The 26,712-nt window shown below is 43.4% G+C and overlaps 1 protein-coding gene across 2 annotated transcripts in view; it reads right to left on the bottom strand.

Annotated features, from left to right (window-relative positions):
* TGFBR2 (transforming growth factor beta receptor 2) overlaps nt 1-20,769 on the bottom strand; it is a 79,918-nt gene extending 59,149 nt beyond the window's left edge. Inside the window, exon 1 of one of the 2 annotated variants that reach the window (XM_037132647.2) lies at nt 20,635-20,769. Coding sequence is in view for 1 of the 2 variants with exons in the window: in XM_037132563.2 (XP_036988458.1) it covers nt 20,251-20,344 (94 nt within the window). In the remaining variant the exon portion in view is untranslated. The other variant, XM_037132563.2, reaches the window with a different exon arrangement.
* Nucleotides 20,770-26,712: the final 5,943 nt, after the last annotated feature.

Here is a 26,712-nt window from a genome sequence, read left to right as displayed (position 1 = left end):
AAAAACCTGGGTTTCTCAGTCCCAGGGAGACCTGAAATCAAAAGCCACGGGACTGGAAGGAGACACAGGGCAGAGCTAGAAAAGAAGTCCCACTGGCGAAGGACTGGCTTACTGGCTTGCATGCCACTTGTCCTTAAAATCCATCCTGATTTCTTAAGGCATGTGTTTTGTATTAAATGATTGGCTGTCTGTACTACTCCTGCTGAGGTAGGGGCAGAAGACAGTTAAGGACAAGGGCTAGGTTCCATGGTAAACCTACAAGCCATGAATAGCAGAAGTTTCCAGAAGTGAGAAAAATGGACCGAACTAGGTTTGCAACAAGCTGGAACCTGTGACGGCTCAAGTCAGCTGGCGCAACCTCTCAACATGCAAATCCCTGAGCCTAAGATAAAAGACTGTGTGAAAAAAGCAAGGTGAGTCCGACTCGGAGGTTTTTAGTAATTCCTATTAAACCCCGTTTCAATGGCTGCAACGTAAGGCAGAGCTGAAGCACTCGGATTAAGTTTCCAGTCGAAGCCCACAAAAGCCTACAGTAAGGAAATTAACATTTTATAAAACATACTAGCCTTTTTTTGTCAAGGTTTTTTCTTTTTTTTTTTTTTTTTGAGGGTGTAAGTCACAGCTTGCCAAATAAGGGTGAGTTTCTAGAACATAGCAGAGAGGTGACCAAAGGGGGAAGAATTTATTCATGAGGGAAAATCCCAATGGCCTCAGGGCACCGCTTCGCCTGGACTCTGGTGCTGGAAGCTGAACCTAATTAGACGCATTCCTCCGGGGCAACTTTGGAGACTTTCACCTGCCTCTTAAACTTCTCTTTACTTGGTGTGTCCAGGAGTTTGAATGGTTTATAATCCTGAGCACAATGTGTGCAGAGACTTGGAGCATATTTTTTCTCTTGCAGGACAGCACTCTTTTTACAGCCTTTTAAAGATTAAAACTAAAAACACAGGTGATAAAAGAGACCTGGCTGGATCCTCCGACAACAAAGTATTATAATTAGGGTGTATCACTAAAGAGTATTTCCGTCAACATTGGTATATTATGTGTCCAGGATAGAAGTGGCCTATATAATTCCCAAGTACAAGAATAAAAAAGTACAAGTAGTTTAATCTGTCTCACTATGATTATAGGTGCAAAGAAAGGGCCTGAATGTGTTTCGGGAGAGAATTTGAGGAAAATGGGAATTTTAAGGAGACTCTACAACTGTCCTGTCCATTATGGTAGCCAATAGACACACGCAGCTATTGACATATAAGTTAATTGAAATAAAATAATATCTAAAATTAAATTCCTTACTGTACCTGCCACATTGCAAGCCATGGGTGGCTAATGGTTACCACCTTGGACAGCACATATACAAACTATTGTCCCCACTGCAGAAAGTTCTCCTTAAGAGTGCTGCTGTCTAAAATAGCTATATAATTTGCCCCAATATCATCATGGAGATTATGAAGTAAAAAGGGCCCCAGATACTAAGTTTCTGGGCTGTTGGCAACCTTCTCAACCCTGAGGAATTCCTTGCGGTGGTTTATATACGTTGTCTAATTAACCTAACCTCCCAGTTTTAAGCCCATTAAAATGCCTTTAGATATAAGAAAAATATTCTACAGAGGTCCTCCCCAAATGAAACTCTTAAGTTCTTCAGAATTCCAAAAGTATCTGAATTATGTGTTTTAGATCATTGAGGTGCAAGCATATCAGGAAAATGGCTATGAGTGAGGCTAAGGCAAAAGAAGGTACTCTCTGGAAATCATGAATCTGTGTCTTTCTTTGCTTTTTTTCCTATTTTATTCCAGAGGATTCAGCAGGCTACTTTGCTTGGAGTGGGGTCTAGAGAGCCCCTAAAGAAAGTTCTGGGACTCCTAAGAACTTTCCCATATACCTTTCCAAGTGCAAAGAAGGTATGATTGTTTTGTTTTGTTTTCAAATCAGCCCTTGCCCCTTTTTATTGTTGTAATAGGTTTTTTGAAATTAATTTTAGAGAGAGAGAGAAAGGGAGAGAGAGAGGAGCATCATGCATTCATTGGTTAAATTTTTTTTTAAAGATTTTATTTATTTATCTTTAGAGGGGCAGGGAGGGAGAGAGGGAGAGAACTATCAATGTATGGTTGCCTCTTGTGAGTCCCCTGCTGGGAACTGGCCTGCAACCCAGGCATGTGCCCTGACTGGGAATCAAACCACAATCGTGTGGTTCGGCAGGCCCGCGCTCAATCCACTGAGCTACACCAGCCAGGGCTAATTTTTTTTTTTAATGTGCTCTGACTGGGGATTGAATACAAAACCTTGGTGTATAGAGATAACACTTTAACCTACTGAGCTACCTGACCAGGGTGAGGAAAGATTGTTTTTAAAAAATCATGAAGTGCTGATGATGGAATTGAGCCCCAATGTGCTCACTTGGTGCATAGGGAGGTTGTAACCTTTGGCCTTTTGCTAACCGCAAGGCATTATGGGAAAAGAAGAAAGAGATGTGCTATGTTCACATCATGACAAACTCCTGGCCTTGCAATGATTTGTCATTCTTTGATATACAATTTGACAGTGACTCAGAAACGTAAGCCTAAACTACATGGGCTGGCATTTAAGACCTCCATAATCCAATTACCTTTCTGCTGAGCCCCCATCAATAACGCTTTGATCAGTTAACTGCCTTTCCTTACTGCCAGCATTTCCACCTCCCCACAAGATCAACCAATGCACAATCGCCAAGGGATGATGGCCAAGGTGGCCTGCCCAGGCCCCAGTGACAGTTCGGCACCTCTACTAGCAACTATGAGGTTTAGTGTTAGACTAGAAGGGACTTAGAGAATGGCTTCTCCAAGGCCACCTGGTGCCTGACCGTATCCTTGAGAAGAGGCCCAAGGCTGTTAGCATGCTGACTGCCCGTGTTGGATCAGGCTGGGGAGAGCTGGAGCACTGCCTCAGTGTGGTCAGTGGACACAATGCCAGCAGGCAGCTTCCCAGCTTCCCTCTGTTTCCTTGAAGCAGGTGGAGAAGTATAACTTGGAGGCTAACAAGTAGACAATAGCGCCATTGAGTCACGGCCATCCTTCCAGACCCAGGTCATCCTTACCACTTACACCCACCCCACCCCACAGGTCTCTGCCTATTCTGGCCTTAATTTTTAATTCTCCTCATTGTGAGGCAGCCTTTTAGATGGGATTCTATCTACAAAGTAAAGGGATTTTCTCATTCTCCCATTACTCTACTCCAAAACCTGCCTCATATTTGTTTTGCTGGACTTAGGACAATAGTCAGAGAAGATGGAAGGTTTTGAACCCAGTAAATGGTACTTCTTTGCTGAGGAATATCAAGTAAGTACCTTGACCTCTCTAATCAAAGGCCCCATTCCTACACTGTCTGGGATAGGCTATGTCAGTGTTTCTCAACCTGGGATGCACATCAGAAAGACACGGGGATCCCTTTAAAACTGTACTGACGTCAAGGCTCTACCAGCAGGGAGTAAATGAGAACTTCCAGGGGTTTGGCTCAGGCTGTTTTACAAGCTCTCTAGATGATTCTAACGTGTAGCTAGTGTTGAAAAAAAAGTTCAGGAAAAGATTTATTTTATATGGAGTGAAGAACTCAACAGGAACAGACTTAGGGGTTAGGTACGGACCATGAGAACACTGGATAGAGGTGACCGGGCCCATGAGCAGTGGATCTCAATTTGCCCAGCTGCTAAGGAAAATCACAAACAGCATTATCACAGAATCTTATTAGACATGTGTACAGGTCGAGTCAAGCCCAACCCAAATAACTTTGTTATGTGACTCAGACTCTAATAATGTTTTAGGATGAAGCAGAGATCAGAAATGTAATCAGCCCGAAGGCATTGGTTGCTATTGGACAAATTCTTCCTGGGAGATCATCTTTAGATTAATTTTTAAGTATGGGTTTTACACGTTCTTATGTTTTGAAAGGATAAAAATCCTTTCCTAATCACCAAGGAGAAATAAGCTTAAAGGACGATCTTTTTAAAAGATCTGAGGAGCAAGTTTCCTGAGAAAGTTGAATACTAAAGTGCTTTGACCCCGAGAGGCAAAATGAATAGTGAGTTTAAGACCAACTTGAGAAAATGTATCTCCCTCTACATAGTCTAGCAAAAAAAGTTAAAAAGGTAAATAAACAGTTGTGGATAAACTTATCTTTCAGAAAAATGTCAACACTAAAAAGATACAACACACACAAGCTGACATCTAAGTCAATATATTGTTATAATTTAGTTTGTGTTCCTAATCTGTGATGTTTTTCTCTTTTATCCCACTTTACAAATATATATTAAGCACAACTATATGCTGGATTTGAGGAACTATTCTTGAAATGTGTGAAATCTGAGTATTTTTCTTGGTATAATAACATTTGCCTTAACAGGACTCAGTATGTAAAAATTATAATTTTTAAAGGATTATATATAAAAGGTATTATTTCAGAAGATTTTCTATGGAATCCTGTTTTTTTTTTAAGTGCATAAGAAGGTAACATTAAAACCTATTATAGTTTTAAGAAAATCTCTCCAATTACAAATTCATGAACCTGGTCATTATTTAATGAAGCTCATTTCTTCTAAGAAAATTTTCACTGAGAAAGAAGAATCAGGTGATGGGCAGTTCCAAGTCCATTGGAAAAATTATCCTGATGGATACTGATGGGAAAAAAAGAGGAAGAAATTCATATCCTAGTGTGGGAGGTGATTTGATGCGCTTCCTTAACCAAAACTAAGTAAAACAACGTCATGACTCAACTTATCATTTTATGCTGTGGGGGCAGTAACTTTCATGTGAACAAACTTCAGGAAAACAAGAATACAAATTAGCTTTGCATGCTAACAAACTGAATACAGTTTCTGCTCATCAAGATCACCCTTTGCCCTATCTTTTGAAAACGTCATTGTCATCGTCAACAAGCAGGCTTTGCAGGTCCTCAAGGTATAAGTTCTTTTGTATAAAAGCAACTTGACTAAATATTTGAGGTCTATGTTCTTCATGTTGCATTAGTCAAAGCAGTTGTGTTCTTCTCAATATCTTTATCCAGATGTTCATCTTTGAGAAGGTCTATGAAAGGAAGCCCAACATAGTACTGGTTGACCTCTACGCCAGTCTGATGAAGAAGTGCCTTCCCTATGTACAGACACCCATACCACAGATTATGTTAAGCACTTTGAAGCTCTGGGGAAGAGCCAAACTACAGGACTGTAGCACCTTCTATAGCCTTTTATAAATGGCAATATTTCTACTGACCATGGTGACTTCACCCTCAAGAAGACAGACCACATTGCATTTAAAAGAGAAGATGCCCCCACAAGAAAAAAGAGGAGAAAATGACTCATAACAGAGCTTGAACTTCAGTAAGACTGGTGGACAAAACCCTCAAATGAGTGGATTTTAAAAGCAGAGATTCTCTAGTCCTCAATGTGGCTTCTAATTTTCAAGGCAAAGAGGAAGGCTTCTGACATCAACCCTTCCAACCCCTTCTTCTACAATTCAGTGATGGACGTACAAAAACACAACAGGACCATAGTTTTTATCTTAGGTTTACTCAAAAATGAAACAGAGAGGGGAATGCAATGAATAAAAATGGTAAAATGATCAAGAGACAAATCTGTGATCTTTTATGAATGCCTTAGATGGTTATTATCTTTCTGGGTTTCCATTTCCATATTATCTGTAAAGCAGGATGATTATACCCATCTCAGAAGACTGTTGACGAAATTAGATATGGCATGGGAGGGAAACTGTTTTATAAATAAAGCATTCTATCAACATAAGGGATTATTAAACAATTATTATCACCAGTCATGGTCAATGGTGCTAGAGTAGACTTCCAGCACACTGGTGCGCTTTGCCCCATATACTTCAATGCTAGTCAAGTTATTGAAACTACTTCTATTTTCTGTTTTCCTGGCACTAGTTTTCATCGGCCTGGACAAGTAGGCAAATAACTATTTTTACAATGTTTGCTGTGCTTTTAATATTTATTGGACAGCTATTTTAACAAGAGAAGACATTTTATATGTTCCCAAGAGATAGGCACCCAAGAGGGCTGTGGGCAGAAATGCTCCCTCAAATTCAGACCCTCTTCCTACTGAGCCCGGGTCACAGCTGACACAGGGCACAGAAGTGGCTGCTGGCAACCAGCAGCGTCATCAACTATCCACTCTGTCCCCTTGTTTTCTGAAAAAATCAAGGCACTTCTATTTAGACGATAGGAGCCACGTCTGCCTCCGTGATCATCTTGGGTAACATGGGAAGGTGATTTAAGAGAAGCAACACTGAATCCCTCAGGCTTCCTCAAGATTTTCAACACTCTCAGAAGAGTCCCTGGAACACCAACTTTATTAACGTACTGATCATCATCAAAACAGTACATTGTATCAGAGGTCAAGTATAGTGTGGGCTTCCTTTCCTGTAACTTACAGATGAATGCTTGAATAAAGATTATAGAGAAGAACAAAACTGTTTTGATCAGCAAAACACAAGCAACACAGACATCTAACATTTCATCAATTGCTTGTACGGAAAAAGAAAAGTTAAACCTTGAAGGAGTAGCAAAGCCAGTAGGCTTGGAGGAGGAGGAATTGGATCTCCAGCAGCTATTCAAGAGCTAAACACTGAACTGTTAAGGCACTAGATTCCCTCCTGGGCTCTGAAGACAACATAAGCATCTCATCAATCCACTGGTAACAGGAAAACACTCTGAGTGTGACAAAATGCTTGGCATAGCACTGAGTAAATATAAGTGATTATATCATTGCCACAAACATCCCCGCCAACATCATCGTCATCAAAACCTTAAGATACTTGTTTTCAGCAGTCTGAAAGCTTACCAGTGGTACATCAAATTAAAAGTGCTCTATCTCAACCATTTCCAGTAAGTGCCCCAGAAGATGAAGACATAAAATTCTCATTTCATTTCCTTTCTCCCCTAGCTAGAACTGGTAAGGCACTGCTAGTCCACCGTTAGTAACGTTACAAAGTCAGTGGTATTTCCAGAATTCCCATAGAGGGAGGGCCTCACGGGTGATGGTCCAGCTGGAAGGGAGGCTGGTCTGGAGGCTGGTCTGTGGGCACAGGAAGCGCACTGCTGCTAGTCTGTAGGCTCATTTCAGGTTTATCCAGGGGGGCTACCTGGGGACCTGACAGAGACGACGGTAGAGGAGGAAGCTGAAGACCTTTAAGACTATTCTTGGCCCTTCAAGACCCATTCCTAGGAAGCACCCATCACAGAAAGCCTTCATATTTCGGTCTCCTTAGCATGTGCCCTGAACAGGGCTTTCGCAAAAGTACAAGCAGGAGTCACCCTGGCACTGTGGGATGTTTGTTCTCAGGCAGGTAGAAGGGTGTTGGCATCTCCAGACGCTCTCCACGCACCAAGCAAGACCCTTTCATTCAACTGCCCCCTCGGCAACCTTCCAAATGACAAAAGATAACCTGTGATTCATGTAAGGGAAAGGCAGGAGAGGTAAACATTGTCCTGAGTCAGACGCTATGGTTTACTTTATGACTTCTTCTGGCCTCTCCAGTCATCGCACATTGAGCCTTCTATAAGAAATCCACACACAAGAAGATAATGAATCAAAGGCAGCCTGTCAAGGATGGAAAAACAACAACCCTTAACACCCACGGACTGCAGCTCCCCCATATTCACAGAAACCAAAGGCTGAAGACAGAGGAAACCTCTACTGTAAAAAGCAACTTATTCACATCAGATCATCCGAAGTTTCCCACAAGCCCAGGTTCTCTCAGACAATACTATAGGCGCCTATAAATAACATAGCCATTGATGACACATCTGGTGGTGAAAAAGCAGTCTGGGGAAAAAAATGTGTGTGTGTCTCTGTGTGTGTGTGTGTGTTCTGTCACCCTGCCTTGGATTGATAAGCAGCTTTTCCCTGGTTTTTAGAGGTTATGAGTTACAAACAGCAACAATCTGTTAGTGAAAGTGTATGTTGGGTGCTAGAGAAGAATCAGAAGGTTCTCCTTCAAAGAGTGTTCGCTCTGATGAGAGTTAAACACACACACATTTAGCCACAGGCAGATCGATGACTAAGGCCACTTGAGTGAGAGGCAAGGCCTGTTAGAGGGACTTTGAGGAGGAAAAGGGGAATTCAGATTGGAGTAATGACAGAAAATGCAATAGAAAAAGTAACGTTTAGCCAGGCATTATTTCAGAAGGAGGAGGTGTTGTGGGGTACAGGTAGAGAACAGGGAAACTGGAGGAGCAGAATAGTCACAAGTTAGAAAATTTGAAATGAAAAGGATGTGTGAGAAAGCCTGGCTGGGGTGCACCCCGGGCCCAAGGCATGAGCAAGGGTAGAATGGGAGAGCGGGTGGGTCTCATCCATGCATGTGGTCCTCAGGCAGTCCTGTGTCCCAGCTGTGTGAATTAGGAGCCAGGGACAGTGATGTAGCCTCTGACCTCAAAGAGGAGGTCAGGGCCATGTAATCACCTGAAACCATGGAGGGAATCCACGGACAGAATCCACCACAGGTTTTCTAGCAGGGGCCACCTATTCAAAATGATTCGTGTGGAGGTGGGGGGAGATCTAACTGATGACAATGTTCTGTGTGTTGAAGAGATAAGGGACAAGGGCTCTCCATGGACAGAAGCCAACGAGGAGAGTCTTAGAGATGACAAAAAAGAAGAGTTCAGACTTGCATTGTGGTATCGTAATGTAGGAGCAAAAATGAAACCAAATGGTTATACAGTTCATGTAACTAAAATCCTCTTGTAAATAAATGTCTGATAAGGAGATTCTGGGTATTAATATTTAAGAAATATTCTCATAAACAAGTTGAGATTTGATGCAACAGGAAACAACATGAGACATAGGTTACAACGGAAGGTCTTTTACTGTTCTTTTTTCATCTTCTGAGTATGGTTAAGATGTCAAAAGCAAAAAAAAGTGGTCAGAAATAAAAATTATTTGGAAAAATCAGAAAGTGGTTGTGAGAATTGGTTGTTGTGACTGACTGGGAGCCATAACACTTGAAGACAAAAGTAATGGAAGGGCAAAAAATGGCCTTACTGTGAGTAAAACACAGAAGCCAATCAAGGAAATAGCCGATAGTGGTACTCTCAGAACCGTCAAAAATAAATGTTGAGAAATTCAGGGCAAATTTAGTGAGTCTTCTCTGAGCAAGAGCCAAATAAATTTTTCAAGACAAAAGAAGAAAACATATTTTAAAAAATATTGCCATGGCTGGTGTGGCTCAGTGGATTGAGTGCCAGCCTGTGAACCAGAAGGTTGCTGGTACCATTCCCAGTCAGGGCACAAGCCTGGGTTGTGGGTCAGGTTGCCAGGAGGAGGCGCTGGAGAGGCAACCACACATTGACGCTTCTCTCTCTTTCCCCCTCCCTTCTCCTCTCTCTAAAAATACATAAAATCTGAAAAAATATATTGAAGAATAGAACTACTTCCTGAAAACTTCACATTCATTCATTAATATATTGGGTACATCCTCTGTACACAGCAGAGTGCTAAATACTTTAAGAAATGTTAAGTTATAATCGCTCTTAAGTAAGGCCTACAGTTGCCAAGGCCGACTGTGACTAGATGCCTAACGAGTAAACATGATGAATGCTGAGTTCAGCAGAGAAATGGTTCTCTGGGACTCACAGTTGGTGAAGGTCAAGGGACATTCAGTGGAGGAAAAAGACATGAGGACGCTTTGGGGAGACAGACTGGTTTAAACGAACTCATTCATTGACGTTCTCTCAACCCATTCTCTCTTCTGCTAGCCTTAATGCATTAATTACAACCAGTAAAATGGGGCCTTGGAGCTTAGGAGGGGTCAAATACCCCCATACAACTAGTACTCTTCCTGAATCCTTCCCTTGCTCAGTGCCAGAAACAAGCCGGATCTGATCGACTGAAAACAGTGCGGATCATTTGACTGCTCCGTGGAAAAATGCTTTCATGCTATTAGGGCAGTACTTCTCAAATTTCAGAGTGTGCATGAAATGTCAATGCCTCTGTGAGTCACCTGGGGATCTGGTTAAAATGCAGATTCCCTCACAGTAGGTCTGGAGAGGGGCCCTGGGTTCTGCATTTCCAATAAACCCTCTGTGATGTTGATGCCACTGGTCCCTGCAGCATCAGTAGCAAAGTATTAGCAAAGTGTTTGGTTGCTGTCATCATGGGATGATACCAAAGCATGCTTGGGGCATCAGAATGCTTGAGCTCAAGATCCGGCATGTTATAACTCATGAAAGGTAATGTTAAAAGAGGAGTGAGGGCCCTGAAAGTGAGAAAGAACAAGGAGAGCTGCAAGGTTAGGGAGGTGAAGGAAGAGTGGCAAGCCCGTTGTTCATTAGAATAAATAAGTAGGTGATAAGAGAGGCAATAAAATGATATGATTAGTTATAACAGAAATGATAGAAGTAAGAGTGTCATGGGGGAGGCAGTTAGCTTGTTAGAAATGATTTTATAACAATGTAACTTAGGGGAATCCAGACTAGTGAATACAAAATGTTACTTAGGGTTTTTCTTTTTTTCCTTTTCACAGATTTAAGGAAATGTGTTTCACTTGTTTTGCCCAATGTGACGAATTTTAGAGAATAAAACATAAACGCGATGTGTAGCAATGAGATAATCATTCAAAGCAATGGTTAGACGATTCTGCGAACACTTTATACAGAAATGCAATCATGGGACTCACAGCTACTCTCCAGCCTGAAAAAGCAGTCTGAAAACTGCCGATCTGTAGCCAATTCTGTCTTTTCTGAGAATATTTTAAGAAAAGTAGTGGGGAAATCTTTGAAAGGCAACAGTCAACTAATTATATTCAGACAAGTTTCCTTTTATTTCCCCCCTCTCTAAAACATAAAAACTCCTTTAGGGCTTTCTTTTCCTAGATATAGCAAAGCATTTCATACTTCTCTGCCTTCAGAAAGATCTTCATAGACATGTCAACCAACTCAGAGGAAGGAGAGAGTGAAAACACCATAATTAACCAAGGAGAAACGGCACTACCAGCAAAACCAAGTGAGCCTTTTCTTCCCCAAGGAGGAGTGAGTGCCAGCTCTTGGAAACACGCTCTTGGTTAGTGATGTAAAGTCGGGCACCTGTACTAGGAAACTGTCAAAGCAACAATGGTTTTTTTTCTTTTTCTAACAGTGGTCATGGCCAACAAACTCCAAGTGAATGTTTGTGGTATTTGTCAGTTCTGACCTGCTAATGACTTTGGATACCTATTTTGATCCGTTAAGGCTTATGTTTTTTAAGTCAACTTCAATGGTTTCCTGTCCTAACTGACCTACAGAATGAAACATTTCAATAGGGAAAAAAAAAAACAAAAGGCAGAGAATATCATCTAGTCCAATTCTTACCACTGCACAGAGAAGAAAAATGAGACCCATAGCACCCAAGGAGTGAACCAGGCCACCGGACCCTGAGGCTGCCAGTCGAACATGCCTCAGTCTTCGCCAGCTGACTCCTGGGGGGGGGTCTTCGTCTCAAACTAAGAGTTAGATCTGGGTTACCTTTCATTCAAGATCAAGGTTTTGTGATAATTACATATTTGAAACTTCTTTTCAACTTGGCATGGGGCCTCAAAACTAGGGGAATGATTAAGGGGTTTAGCTACATCTGCGGGGGGGGAGTTTTTTACTTTGGTGATGTAACTGGGCAGACTTCAGTCTCTGTGTGCACCACTGTGGGGGGAGAAGGAAGCATTTGTTATTTATTTTCTAAGTCAATAAGCAAATCCTACCACTAGGCATAAAGGAGGTCTTGTAGAAGTTGAGGCTTCTAAATTTTAAGGACGGTCTTTTAGAAAAAGAATATAAAAATTAAGAAGTGAATTTTGGGTATGAAAAGGAAAATTTAGAATGGCATTTTACAAAATTTGGGGAGGGGAAGCTGTAAATAATGCAAATATAAAATTCAAACATTTGTGTTAGTTGATTGCCTGACACACCTCTGAAATATTTTCGCTGCCTTTTTCTGGTTGTATAGTCTTTGATCACCACTTGCAGGAATATTTTGTAATACTGTCTACAGAGAGAATAGAAAAATAATTCAATCAATCCTCTAGAGCTGTTCAGGATTTGTAATTTCTAGGTTTTGTTACAGAATTTGTAAATTCTGTAATTTATAAAAGAGTGATCAGAATTTGTAATTTATTGTTGAGTTACTCGCAGAAGTTTCTTTCAGCTTGACAACTCAGTATAAGTAAGGTCATATAAAGGTTTGGAATGCTTTTCAATCTGGGACAGCCTCTATCAAGTTTCCTTTATATGTGATATTCAGGGCACTGTAAGACTTCTTAAATGTTCTTTAACTTGATGACATGCATTAACTACTTTAGCAGGGCCCCACCCAGAGCCAGGAGATGGGCCTGAATGAGGGACAAGCCTTGAGTTAAATTCCATTCACTTCACAGTAAATTCACCTTGGCACACCATCTGCATCCTTGAATTCTCCAAATCCTTCCAAATTCAGTGGTCATTTTGCTCAGAATATCTAAACTCCTTGATGGCATAACTGTTCCATGATTCAGGGTCACCTGGAGGATATATGTCATTTCCCCACTGAGGTTACAAGACAGAGATAATATTTGACTACTTTGAGTACAAATTAAACATTATTTTATTCAGCAAAAGAAATTAGGTGGAATAATATTTGAAAATGCTAAAGCATCAGAAAAATATTGGACATTTTCATGATCTCTCTTAAGCCCAGGAGTCACCCCACACCCATGCCACAACAGAGAAGTGGCTTAAGTCAACTGAGGTGGCCAAGGCTCAGGATAGCCAACAATTAGGGTCTAGGTCCCCAAACTAGAGTGTCTTGGTTCTAGGGCCAGCATCATCATTTGCTAATCAGGTGGCCTTCATTAAGTTCCCTAGTCTCCAGAGGACTTACAATGAGCATTATATAGTCTACCTTGGGGAGTTGCTTTGAAGGTTAAATAATACAGATAAAGTGTTCAACATGATACAGGCAGTAGCAAAATGTCAGTGCTAGTTCCATACATAATTGGGAAACCTGTCTGTGAAGGCTCCTGAGTAAAGCTTCCTTATGACAGGAGTACCTCTCACAGGGAGCAGTGGCCAATTCCATGTGTGGAAAAGCTTTGCAGAGTTTCAATGACCAGTAGCCATCCACCAAGCAGCAGAGTGTGTCTCCTCCAGAGTCAGTGACCCCTCTCTAATGGTTTACAACTTATATAGATAAAGAGCCGCTGTGGCAGAAGCTCAAAATACACATCTGCCCACATATTTTTCTTCGAAGACATTCATGTTTGTTCTGCCAAACCCCCAGTTCTCTAAAATGCGTAGTTTTGACAGTCCTATACCTATTTTAGCATCAGAAGGGCTTTTCACTTCACACTATTCCCACAAACTTATTTTCTTTAAAGAGGATTGAGAAGGGCATGCACTAGTCAAATATTTACAACAGCAGAAGAAAACATCCAGATAACCTTCACCTTGCCCTACTGTTCTCAATACGCAAAGGAAATGCAACCAAGACACTGGGAAGTCTTTTTATTTTTTAATTTTTTTTTAAATTTTCATGTGCGAGTGAAATAGCAAAGGGAAAGAGTCAAATGAATAGAGCTGAAGTTTCCTTCAGGAAAATACACGCAATGAAAAACCAAATTTCCCAAAGGAAATACAACAGCATGATTATAAACAAACTCTTAGCTTTTTCATTAATGAGCAATCGCTCTACTGCAGGGCAAACAGGATACAATCAAGAAGAAGTGAGTCTGTCCCCACCACCTCGGCACAGGAGTGTCTTGGTGCGGATCTACCACTGACATTGGAAGGCCCACCTGCCAACGCTCAAAATAGTGAAAGCTAAAAAAAAAGAAGGCAAGCAAACTGTTCAACAAAACAGATTTTATCCTTCTTCCTTCACTGACAAATATATCTTCATAATATCCTGGAAGAGCAAGCACAACTTTTAAATTCTCCAACTCTTCCAGGTCCCTCCCTGAAACACGCCCTGGGTATTTGGGGAAAACACTGTCCCAGGCCTGGCCAACAGTCAGCCTGCCTCCCTCCACTGCCTGTCCCCTCCCACACAGAGGGGGACCTTGTGAGGTGTGCATGGACACCCACGTTTTAACACACACACACAGCTGGCCCTTAACCCACAGACCAGTGGCTAAAAGGCCCTCAGGAAGATGGAACCAAGGGACCGTGTGGTTGTAGACAGTGGTCTGGGGCCATCTAAATAGTGAATTTGGGGTTCCCAGGTAGCTGAAAAATGATCTAAAAAGGGGGCAGAGTTTGGACCCAGAGATCTGGAATCTGCTCACCCCGTGGACAGGGGCTTGACCAGAGAAGAATAAAAGAAGTATCTGCTAAGGCCCAGGAAAGTGGCTCTTTTGCCCTTATATTGCCCATGAGCTGAAAAATGTTGGAGCGGAAAGATATAGCTCATCAGCAAAAGAAATAAGAAGATGAAGGAGAAAGAACCACATTAATGGGAAGCAGGCAGCTTTTCCCACACACAGTCTTACCAGTCATAGGCCCTTACCCTGCAGCTAACCCCACTCTAATGACCTATAGCTTCAGCCCGGTAAACAAACCACACATGCGAGGGAACCTTTAAGAGCCTAAGCAAGAGATCCCAAGTTGACTACATCCAAGGGGGCAGCTGTTCCACGTTGAGTGCCAGCACCTAAAATGCTGGTCATGATGGCAAGTAAAAGGCCAGATCCTTTTGTGACGAGAAAAATCTTGACCACTTACAAATTCTCAAATTAGACCTCAGAAGTCAAACCGTCCCCCTTTGTTATGGTGGGTAAATTCTGCCCTTAGAATGGCCCTTCCCAGCAATTGTTTGAGGCCAGCACAGAGACGCGGTCCTCTAGGCCTGGAATCTGGGGTTGGGTCACACATCTTTGAAAATGGTGTGCATTCAACTGTTGTAAACAGACATACCATGGGTCACTGGCAGTCAGTGTTGCAGGCAGTGGGTCCCACCACCAAGATGCGGTTATCACACTAGGGACAGTCGAGTTTCCTGGTGCAAAGAGACGCTACCCTATCTTGATTTTCTGCACTACAAAGATAACCAGGAAGGAGCCAGACCACAGGAGCAAAGCAACTCATGAAACCAGGAGCACTGAACTGCCAACGCGGGAGAGGAAGGTTCTCCTTTCTCAAATGTGCTGCCCCTGCACCATCTCCCTGACTTCCATCCCAACACATGCATGCACACGGATTGGCCATGAAAAAGGAGCCTGCACAGTGCACACACACACAAGCAAACCCCAAGTGACCCATGAGCAGACTCTATCTTCTGAATTTATAAAATAATACAGTAAAACTTATCTTCCAGGTTTCCTCTGAAGATGAAATTAGGTAAGGAATGTCAAGTGGCCAGCTCAGAGCAGATTCTCAACTATTCTTTCTCCCTTCTCCCACTTTTCCCTGAGATGAGCCAATCTGCTCAGCCCTTCTGACACGCCAAGAAAGGCAGTCACTGCTTTCCTGCCTCAGTCAGAAGCAACAGGTAATCCAGAAGCAAAATATTCCAAGTAAAAGAGGTAGAGCCAAAGGATTGGTGAGCATTCTGGCTGCTGATGGATACCGGCTAAGTCATCTTTACTGAAAATCATGAGTTAAATCTGCTGGATTAACCCCTGGCAGGTTGAAGCCAACAAGGTGATACAGCTATGCTTTTACGTGGAAATGGACTACATAACGCCAACCTGCAGCCAGGAGGTTTCCTCGGCATCCTGTTTGAAACCACTTCGGCGCTTTGCCTCACACCTCACTGATGTCCACACTGCTCTAGGGAGGAACGTGGCTGCTGCGGGACCACACTTCCCTTCTTCCACCGGCTCTGCTTTGCTGCTTGCCAGCCCCAACAGAAAACCCTGACGAGAAAAGAAACTTAAAAACTAAATTAAGACTTCAGCACTCTTTTTCTCCCAGAGCTCATCAGAATAAAAGAACCAATTACATAGTATAAAAACAGCCAAATTGCCTATTTAGTGAGAGCCAAAATTTTTCTCACTAAAAGTAAAATTTTACCCTGTAGACCTAACTCCCAATAAAGAGTGACTGCTTGGTTATGAAAATGCTCGACTTGGCTGCCCTTCATCCAGGGGGCGAGGGTGGGGGGTGGGGGGGATGAAGAAGAGGCTGAGTTCAGCATTTCTTGGATTTTAAATGATGCCCCAGGTACTGTGGGAGACCTGGAGATAAGAGAAATGAATAAGACACACCCCTTGCCTTTGAGAGAACTGAAACCCTAAGGGCAAGGGAGGTACATAAAGATGACACTTTGGCTTACTATTGTTAACGATTGTTACTGGCTAAAAGAGAGGCCTACCCTCAGGAGGACATTAGCTCAACCCAAGGCTTTCAAAGCAGGTTTCTTTAAAAAAGATCACACTTGAGTGAGGTGTTCAAGACAAGTGTGCGGTGTTCAAGACAAGTGTGCCGTGTCCAGGTAGAAGGCATTCCACACGGCCCCCTAAGCAAGGGTGCAAGTGCCTCCACTGCTCACGGCAGTGTACTCAGGGCGACGGTAAGAGTGGGCTGGCAATGTGTGAATCTTGGCAGGATGTGGTGCTGCAGAATCAAGTAGGAACCAGGTCACTGGGGACCATGTTAGGCTGGATTCAGACGTTAAGAAAAAGCATAATAGAAGCTGATATTTATTGAGCATTTACTACATTGCAGGATGTTAAGCACTCTAATGTTACTATTGCAGGATGTTAAGCACTCTATTACTCTAACGTTAAGCAGTTTAGAGTAATTCATTGAATCGTCACCAGAACACCATAAACCCCATTTAACAAATGAGAGCACTGAAGGTAGAAAAGTCACATCATTGCAACAGGCTACAGAGCCAGTGAAATGGGAGGTGGGTTTGGAAGCCCAAGATGGTCTGCTTCCAAAGCTTGAAGCCTACACTTTTCTATCTCCAAGGCTGCCCTGGAGAGAAAGGCTGGATGGGCATAGATGGGTCACTCATGCAGGGCACAGAATGGACAGCTGAGGTGGCCCAGTTGAGGGCCTGCAACCAAGGCGGTTGTAGAAAAGAACAGATTGATGAAAAAATACTCAGAAAGACTGAGAAGCATTCTCAGAGAGACGCATTCAACATGCACTCTCTCCCTTGGAGCATTCAACCACAAAGTGGACTTTGGACAAAGGGGTCCAGGAAATAAACTACCACTGCTCCGTCAGTAATGCTTCCACGGGCAGAGCGTCAGAATGTGAATGTTCTCTTTGCCTTGAACACGCTCCCGTGTGTTAAACACAATGAGGGCAAAGACCATGTCTGTCTTACTGTCTCGGGATGGTGTCTCCAGGTCTGAGCCTCCTGCCAGGCACAAGGAGGTTCTATAAAATACTGACGAGAAGGGGAAGTGAGTAATGGCCACTTTTTACAATGGCACCCAGGGAGTGTCATTCTTCATTGGGAAAATAGGGTGAAAAATGAACTTTAAAAAAGTTAGCTCCATAACTGAGGATTGGTAAACTGGAATGAAAAATGTGTAGTGGTTATGCGGAGCATACAGACACTAATGAGGACTCATCACCAAGGGCTGCTGTCTCAGAAAAGATATGACGGCTGTTTTGTATAAATCATAACTGGTTCAAAAATAAGATGTTATTACAGGAAGTGGCCTCCAGGTGAAAACGTGCTTTCTGGGAACAAAAGCGAACAGACCAAAGTTCATATCCAGGCCTACTGATTTCTGAGCCTGACAAAATAAGCACATCATCAAGCGATTTTAGGAAAGAAGTTTACCTGGGTGACACTTTCACCAATATTCAGTCAACAAGCTTCCCTTGTTAGGTATTGGAAAAATAAAGTCACATTTTTCAGACCTGAAGAATTTTCAGACATGTAGTTTTCCCCAAAAGGAGTACTTTTTCTTGCGCATTTAGGGAAAAAAATGAATCTACTAATTCAAAAACAAAACTTTTCTAAAGTTAAGTATATTTCTTAGTGAAGTTTATTAATATACTGAAAGCCTTTGCCCACTTGTCAACTAATAAACAGAACATGAATCTTATTTCCTAACTTATCATGAATGAAGATACTTTGAAAAATGTTTTGACAGTTTACTAATTATGTTAGAAAAATCCTGAAACCATTTACTTGCATGGGAAATCAAAATGCAATCATGGAATTAGGTTTCTCATCTTCACTATGGCTAATTTCCACTCTCAACTACCATTGAAAATTTCATTTCAAATAAATACAAATTCAAAATTTGAATTTGTTTTTGTTCAACGATTTTGAAACTTTAACTCCATAAAGATACAAAATCTGTGGCTTTTGTAAAACTGCTTAAAAGCCCAAATAAAAAAGCCACTAGGCTTTTAATGGTTTAAAAGGGTGTATATAGATGAAATGAAATTGACTCATGAACTATTGAGTCTGGAATTTGTAATCATAAATCTTATCCTTGTAAACAAAACCTAACTAAATCAGAGCCCACAAATTTCCTTCTTTCGTAATCTGAAACAAAAATTTTAATGATTTTTCACATACACAGAGAATTACGGGTGCATTTAAAATATTTATTAGCTAAATATAACTCAGTTTTTAAGAGTCTGGGGTATAATCAGAGACAGTGGAACATTTTGAACATTCTGGTACTGCAGTGTAGGACAACATCCGAAAACAAAACCCTGACTGGGATTTCATGTACCCATAGAACTCAAATTTGTGTTAGGAATTTTTGTTTACGGCAATGCTGTTAACAACAATCCTGGTTCTGTTAATAACTCCCATCTTCACATGATCTTCAAATATGAACTTTTCAATCCACTTCAAATACACTGGAACATACCATTTAGAACCTGGTGCATATTTCTTTCTTTTTTAAAAAAATTATTCTCTTTTTTTCTATTTTTTTAATTGTTCAATCACAGTTGTCCCCATTTCCCCCCCATTGCTCTCCCCTGCCAGGCCCACCTCCCCCTCCCCCACATCCAATCCTCCCCCACTCCTTGTCCGTGTCCACGGTCCTTTATACAGGTTCCTCGACTTGATCCTTCCCCCTCCTTTCCCCTTCTCCCCCTCCCTCCTCCCCTCTGGTCACTGTCAGATTACAAACCTATGGGTATATCTGCCTGGGGCCCTTAGTAAAGCAAACCAGTGCCTCAGTGTGATAGTGTGGACTGTCAAATCCTCTACACGTCATCCCAGATTCACACAGGACATCTCCAAGTGACCAAAGGGGGAGGGGAGAGACACAGATGTAAAAGATGAGGGAATGGAAAATTATCCAAATCTAACCATGGCATTTTACAGATGAGGAAAACTAAGGCCCAGAAAGGCCCAAATACTCAGTTACCTAGACCACAGCTGCAGACACTCAGTTATATGGCTCATAGCTGCAAAAATTCTAATTTTTAAGGTCTCTGGGGTTCAGTACTTTCCATAACACATCGTTAAGTACTTCATTCATTCGTTCATCCCCTGCACCCTATCCCCCCCACCCCCCCAAAAAAACCCTCTAGAGATAGAGATCATTTGAGCAGCAGAATTAGGATCTTAACCTTTCCTTTTCCACCAAGATAACTGCAGAGAATCACCAACTCTCGGAAGATAGGGCTGTCTGGCTCCAGGCAACATCTCCAGCGCCCAGCACCTAGCAGGCCCTCGGTAAATAACTCTCCGCCTCCACCTGACAATCCCCACTCCCTAACGCACCCAGGCCAAGCCTTCGGTGGAGTCAGATAACTTTCCTTTGCAAATCGCCTCTCTTCTGCAAAGTTTAACTATCCAAGTAACTCCCGGCCAAGGAGCCGGCCTGGGGGAGTGCGTGGCCCTTCCCCAGAGCTAAGGATTGAGTAACTGGTCATTTACGGTGGTGGCTCGGCCAGTCCTGGGTGGGCACGAAGCATCGCCACGAGCCGCGGTGGCCCCAGGTGTGCCAGCTGCTTCGGCGGCCTTGGCGGCCGCCGCTCCAGGCCGCTGTTACCCTGCCTCCTCCAGATAACCAACTTCTCAAACTTCCCTTTCCGGGGGTTGGGGCGCGCCTTGAACGCAGCCAACACACAACGCCTTTCCTGCCCGCACAAAGGGGGCCAAACGCGCCCCGCGCCCCCTGCAACTTCAACTTTCCTCTTCTTTTGAAAGTAAAACTCACACATCCCCGTGGCTAAGGGAGTCGGGCTGCGTGATGATGCCCTAAGGCAAACGTCCCGGTTTCCGCCAAGCGCGGCGTTCCCGGGACCGCCTGTCAAGCGCAGAGAAGAGGCGGGGAGTCCCGGAGACCCCAGGAGCCCCGCCAAGCCGGGCCGGGGGTCACTCACCCGCCTTCTGAACGTGCGGAGGGATCGTGCTGGCGATGCGCGTCCACAGGACGATGTGTAGCGGCCACAGGCCCCTGAGCAGCCCCCGACCCATGGCAGACCCCGCCGATCGTCATAGACCAAGCCCCGAGCGCAAGCTGCCGGCGCCTTCCCGGACCCCTGGCTGCACCTCCGCGCCGCGTCCTCTCGGGACCCCGTGCCCGGCCGGCCGGGCAGATGTGCCGGCCAGATGTGGCGTTGGCGCGGCTCGAGGAGGGGGCCTGGAGACCGGCGAGGCGCGGGGAGGCCCCCGGCGGCCGAGGGGAGCTGCGCAGGAGGCCCGCTCCTGTCCCAGGCGTGTGCGCGCGCGGGGGTGTCGTCGGTCCCGGCGCGCGAGTGACTCACTCAACTTCTTCACCCGGCGCTGCGGGGGGAAACAGGAAACTCCTCGCCAACAGCTGGGCAGGACCTCTCACCGCCCGAGAGCCTTCTCCCTCTCTTCACTTCCAGCCCTCGCGCTCTCTCGTAGCTGCCAATCATGTCCCCAAGACCAGCCCCTCCTAGGGCTTTGGCAAACTTTCAGCTGCCCCTCACCGCCCTCAAGAGTACTGGTTCCAAGTATTTACGCTGGGGTGACTAAGTGCACACGTTTCACAAAGTAACCGAGCACAGAAAGTGAATATACTTTTCAAAGCACCTTCTCCCTCCTTCCAACCTTCCTCCGAAGGTTCTAGGTGCTTTAGAGCTGTGTTTTCAAAGTACAAGTCACAACCCAGGAGTGGATGCTGAAATCCAATGAACTGTGAGCACCTTGTTTTCTATGAAAATAGAGTAAGTGTTGTCTTGTTAAACGTTTGCTTAGGTTATGTACGCATACACTGTTACATTGCAGAATGTTTTCTCAGTATAGGTGGACGTCTAGAAGCTTTTTCTCGAATACCATGCGTAGTGATCACCTGAGGATCTTCTTAAAATGCCAATTCTGATTCAGCACATCTAGGACTGGGCATTTCTGATGAGCTCCTAGGTGGTGGCTCCCATTTTGAAATTGTTGCTGGGGGTGATTCCCGAGGCATTGTACATGATGGTCCAGCACAGAATGACAATGGTGGCCTCCTTCAGAATGTATCAGGCATGGCAGAAAATGTTAAAATAAAAGTGTCCTGGAAGTCAGCTGAACGCCAGGGTTCGCATTCCAGTGGAGCCAGTGAAGAGACAATATTTAGCCTCTCCTCTGCAAAAGGTGAAATTGTAGGAGCAGGGCAGTATGAACTTTTAACGTTTCCTTCTTGCTCTGGAGACCAGGTTTGCCCCCAAACAATCCTGGTGTACATCTCTTTTGAAGTTAATCATGATCCAACCAAAACACATTCCCTTTCCCCTATGCCTCTCTTGGAATTATACTCCTGTGCTCACTCTACTCACAGCTCTTGAGACTTCGATTCTGGATAGCTCTCTGGTCAGGAGTCCTCCAGCGAGTTGAACAACTGACTCCTTTATCCGAGAGATTGTTTGCAGAGAGGCAAGGTGGCCAAGCTTACTGGAAATGCATTAAGGCAAATAGTCCTCCCAGCTCCTGAAATATTCCCTGTCAAAGGAAACCCAGCTCCTGAGATCTTCCCTGTCAAGCTGTGGGTTCATTGGCTCGAGCCTGGCACCTTAAGTCCTGTCACTGTAGTTCCAAACCAGCATTGAAGCTGCCTCTGAACATGTCTTTTAGAAAAATACCACCTCTCAGCAGAAAGGGCAGGGACATTGGGAGGTCCGGGCATCCACTTGCCCATCAATAAGGTTGCAAAACTGGAGGCACTTTGAGACGGGGAAAAGTTGGGTTCAAAATCTGCTTCTCCCCATTTCCTCTTCTGCGGCCACCTTGCCGACACTATTGCCATCCCTTCAGCAAGAGTTCACCAGCCACTCACCCTCAGCCGGGGCCTTTCTGAGCCCTTTTACTCAGCTTCTCACCCAGAGCTGAAGTCATTGTTTCAAAATGCAAGCCTGGTTAAACCAACCCTCTGATTAAAATCATTAAATGGCTTCTCATTGCCCCTGAGATTGAGGATAGGAAACAGGCCCTTCAGCTTGCCTCCCCTTTTCTCTGGCAGCTTTCCTTCGGACTTCTCTCCCTCTCCTGCTGAGAACCTTCTCTAAATGCCTAGAAAATGCCCCTCTATTCTTCCCACACAGAGCCTTTCCCAGGATGCACTTCTCTTCCTCTGAACTTCCTTTCTTCTTCACCCAGCCAACTCCTAATCTTCCTTGGGTGAATCAGAACTTCCTGGATGAGCAAGCTTTTCCTGTCCTCCCTGAGTAGATCTTTTGTGATAGGTTCTCTTGGCACCGTGTGGCTCTCTTCCTTAGCGCTTAACTACAGCTATAGTTTGATCACTCTTGAATTCCTATTCCTCTCCCTCACTTAAGTCCCAAATCTCTGAGGACAGGGATCACTTTCCCTCTGCTCATTATTGTATCCCCAGCACCTAGCACGGAATAGGTGTTTAATAAATTTTTGTTGGATGAAAGAGCAAATGAGGTAATAAAGATTCAGAAGGAAATTGTATGTAATCCTCGTGGTTACTTCATTACTCTGAAGAAGGCATTGTATTACCTAATAAATTGAGATAAACAAGCTAGATTTTAGTGGAGGGTGATGTCACTGCTACTTCCTTTTCCTAAAAATAGAGAAGTGTGTAAGTTTCCTTTTTTTTTCTAAATTTGCCCAAGTTCCTCTAGACAGCATACATAGGTTTTCTTTCTCCCCAAAACACACTGAGACAAATAAATGTCCTATTGGTTCTAAAGATGTTCTTTTCCACATTTATCGCAAAGACAGATGTTTACATTGTTTGAGGCTAGGTTTGAAGTATTTCATTCCATGATGTGATATTTAATTGGTGGTCTTTGTCATTATGTACCACTAATGCTGGTTTTAATTGTGTTTGTCTTTAACATTTCTGATTGAATCCTTGACCTCCTGTAAAAATGAAAGTCTGAATTCAGCATTGCCAAGTGCAAACTCGCCTTTCAGCAACCATCCTGATGAAATCACAGGCATGTAAACTCACACATATTGCAACCTGACAATTTTAAAAAATTGTCTAGATCACCTAGTTGTCATTGAAAGAGAAGCTTGATGCCTTCGATCAAGACATTGCTTCATGCATAGTTGTATACTTGACTTAATATAACTGTCTGTGTATTCACATAGGCAGCTAACATGCAAATGCAAAAACTGGGCCATTTGCAGATGGAAACGAAAAATGAAAGCTCCACACAGGGCTTAAAAAACAAGGAAGGTAACATGTAAGCCCTTACCAAGTTGAACAATAGTAAACACCAACTTGAGCCGAAGATACAAAGCTCGAATGTGTTCAGTTTTCCAGTTTTACAAACTGCATACGTACATGCATACATAAAACAATGGGACTGAGTCAAAATGTGGCTAATGTGAGCCCTGCCTGCCCCAGTCATGATGAAGCAAGATTTTTGTACTCCCTTGAACGTGCTGACATGCAGCTGTTGAGGTTACTGGTGACGACAGCCACTGACAGGGAGACCCCTCTCCATGGAAGTCAATCATCCTGCATTCTGAGCTTTTACCTCTTGCCCAATTGTCCTTCTACTGTGAAGCAGACCAATAAGCACTGAGACAACAGTGAATGTGTGAGCGTCACTGTTGTCCCACCCACGCTTTCAGGGTCATCCCTGATGCAAGGTCATCCCTGATATGAGGTCCTCCCTGATTCGAGGTCCTCCAGGAAACCTCCTGGGATCCTTCCAGCCTCATATGATGTCTCCTCTGCCACAGAGAACCCAAGGAGCATGAAGTTTATTTTTTATCTTATTTTTTAAAAACATCTGCTCCATATTGATAGGCAGTGCATTATAGTATGCATTTCTTTTTTGGAATTCTACCCCACCAATTGTACAGTCCTTGAAAGCACAGATATGCTTTTGTCAACTTTGAACTTCACTCTGTGCCTTACAGTACTCAATGTGTGTTTCTTGTCTCTAATCGAGGGAAAAATAAAAACACCTATTTCCCTAATCCATGAATGGCCTTGTTTACAGTTCTTCATGATACCAATTGAACCTGCATTATGTCCCATGTTTACAGAAAGCATGAATAGCTTCTTTTGGAAAAAAAAAGCTTATATAAAATTACATAACTTAAAAAAATTACACACACACACACACACACACACACACACACTCATATATTACTTTTAGGTAGGAAGAAAGTCTGAAATACGGACAAGCCAAAGGCAGAAAATGTAAAGAATCCCTCACCTTATCACTAAAAGATAATCACTGTTAACATTTTGGAACAAGTTCTTGCAGTACTATCGTAATCTTCACTTTACACGTAAAGAATCTGAGGATGAGAGAGACTAAGTGTTGGGTATGTGGCAAAGGCCACGTAGCTAGAAAGGGACAGAAGCCAGGTTTGAACTGAGGCCTGTGGAGAGCGATAACTGTTCCTGTGGCCCCATCAAACTAATATGCCCCAGTTCCTGCCTGCTTGCTTGGTCGGCTGCTTCTTCTCCATATCTTTACGGGTTTGTTTTTCCCCACTTGTGGTTCAAATGCATGTGCTAACCAATTGTGTCCTCTGCCCGGCCCCTCTCACTCCTGCTGGGGAATGCATCTATTTCTCTGGCTTCACTGGTACACAATGATTTCCAAATCCAATGATTAGTTCCTAATTTCTCACCAAAGGCTACAGTTATTCCAACTATTCTTTTTGTAGATATTCTGCTGGCATCCACATTTATTACTCTAAAAGGGAACTCCAAAATGCATGTCTCCTTGGCACATTGCCTATATCAAGTAAAGGTGCTCTCTCCAATGGGGGACCCAAACCAGACACATAAAAATCAGCCAAGAGTTTGCCTCTGCTTCACCCTTCAGAAGGTAGTAGGCATTGGAGTCTATTTACTCCCCAGACATCTCTCTAATCAATTCTGCTCTCATCCCCATCGCTGATATTGTTTCAGTCCTTATTTCACATGGGACTGTTTCAATTTCCTCATCTTTTTGCATCTCTAGTCTCACCCCATTCTACGCTACTGTTACCAAAGGGCTCCCCTCCAAAACACAAGAAGAACAGTCCCATTTAAAGTTATCCAATGTCTTTCCATTGTCTTCAGGATCTAATTCCACCCTACCATTCATCTATTTATTTATTCAGCCAGCATTTCATTCACTCCATGGCCCAAGTGCTGTGTTAAGCAATGAAGACACAAGGACTTGGAAATGTAATCCTAGCCTTAACTGAAGGGCACTGGGCTGTCCTTACGATCTAATGTGAAACATTGATAAATAAACAACTCATATGAATAAATAGGATAATATGACTGTCACAATGGTGAGAAGCTCAGGGTACCACAGGAGCTTCTCCTGGGCCACTGTAATATCCAGGAGAAAGCCTAAGGGAAGCAATGGCTTTTGAGTTGAATCCTGGAGAAAGGTCAGTGAAGCCGTGAGAAAGATGGTACAGATGCATAGACCAGCAGTAAAAACAAGGAGACGTGTGAGCTTGCAGCAGGTAAGGAAGAGCAAAATACTTCAGAAAGCCTAAACTATAGATCTGAAGGGATTTTAGATTTCATTCTTGGCCCCAGTTCTGCACCCCTCCCTGAATTCATGCCCTTTTCCTCATGACTGTGGCTCCTCCCACTAGAGGCAATTCTTGCAGTCAAAAACCATCTTGGGGTTTGTTATGGGTAATGGGAGTGAGGAGGGCAGCAAGACTCTAATTTAAATTTTTGGAGTCATCTACAGATTTAGTTACATTTGCACTTACAGAAGATGGCCAACATCATTGCTTGTTTACACAAAAACCTATTCTCCCTTTCCACTTTGCTGTCAGAGTTCAGTTTTATCTTAGGATGTAGACTTAACTACATCTTAGGGAAAGGGTCCAGCCTTATTTAAAGGTAGACAGATGATCCAATTCTGGGTGAGGAAGTATAAGAAGAGATCTGATGAAGGCTTGTGGGAAAAACGCTTTTCTAGCTAATTACAAAGAAGTGCCCAAGGAGAGCCACTCTGCTCCTCGCCAGTCCTGTTTCCCACCTTTGAACACACTGGAGGGAGGATAAAACTGTAAGAGGTAATACAATCACCTTTCAACAATGAGAAGAGAGCAGACGCATCACAGAGTAGAACAGCTGAACCAATACCAGCGGCTCCCTAAGTGCAGACATTTTTTGAGTGTGGTAGCTAGTCTTCAGAGATGGCTGTGGCCCTTCCTTTCCTATGCTGTACTCACATGTTACCCTTTGCTTTAAGAACTGGGATGGAGTCTCTCCTATTTTCTCTCTCCTTGAATCTGGGTGAGCTTTCACCAGTAGAATGTAGTGGAAATGGCAAAGTACCTGTTCTAACACTGGCCTCAAAGACAGACTTCCTCTTTTAGAGACTAGTTATTGATTGGTTAAGAAATCTGAACACCTTGAGACCATCATGTTGTGAGAAAGC

This window comes from Artibeus jamaicensis, unplaced genomic scaffold (assembly GCF_021234435.1).
Source record: "Artibeus jamaicensis isolate MK-2021 breed Jamaican fruit bat unplaced genomic scaffold, CSHL_Jam_final contig_519, whole genome shotgun sequence".
NCBI lineage: Eukaryota > Metazoa > Chordata > Mammalia > Chiroptera > Phyllostomidae > Artibeus > Artibeus jamaicensis.
Note: the sequence above shows the minus strand (reverse complement) of the source record. Positions and strands in the feature narration are given on the sequence as shown.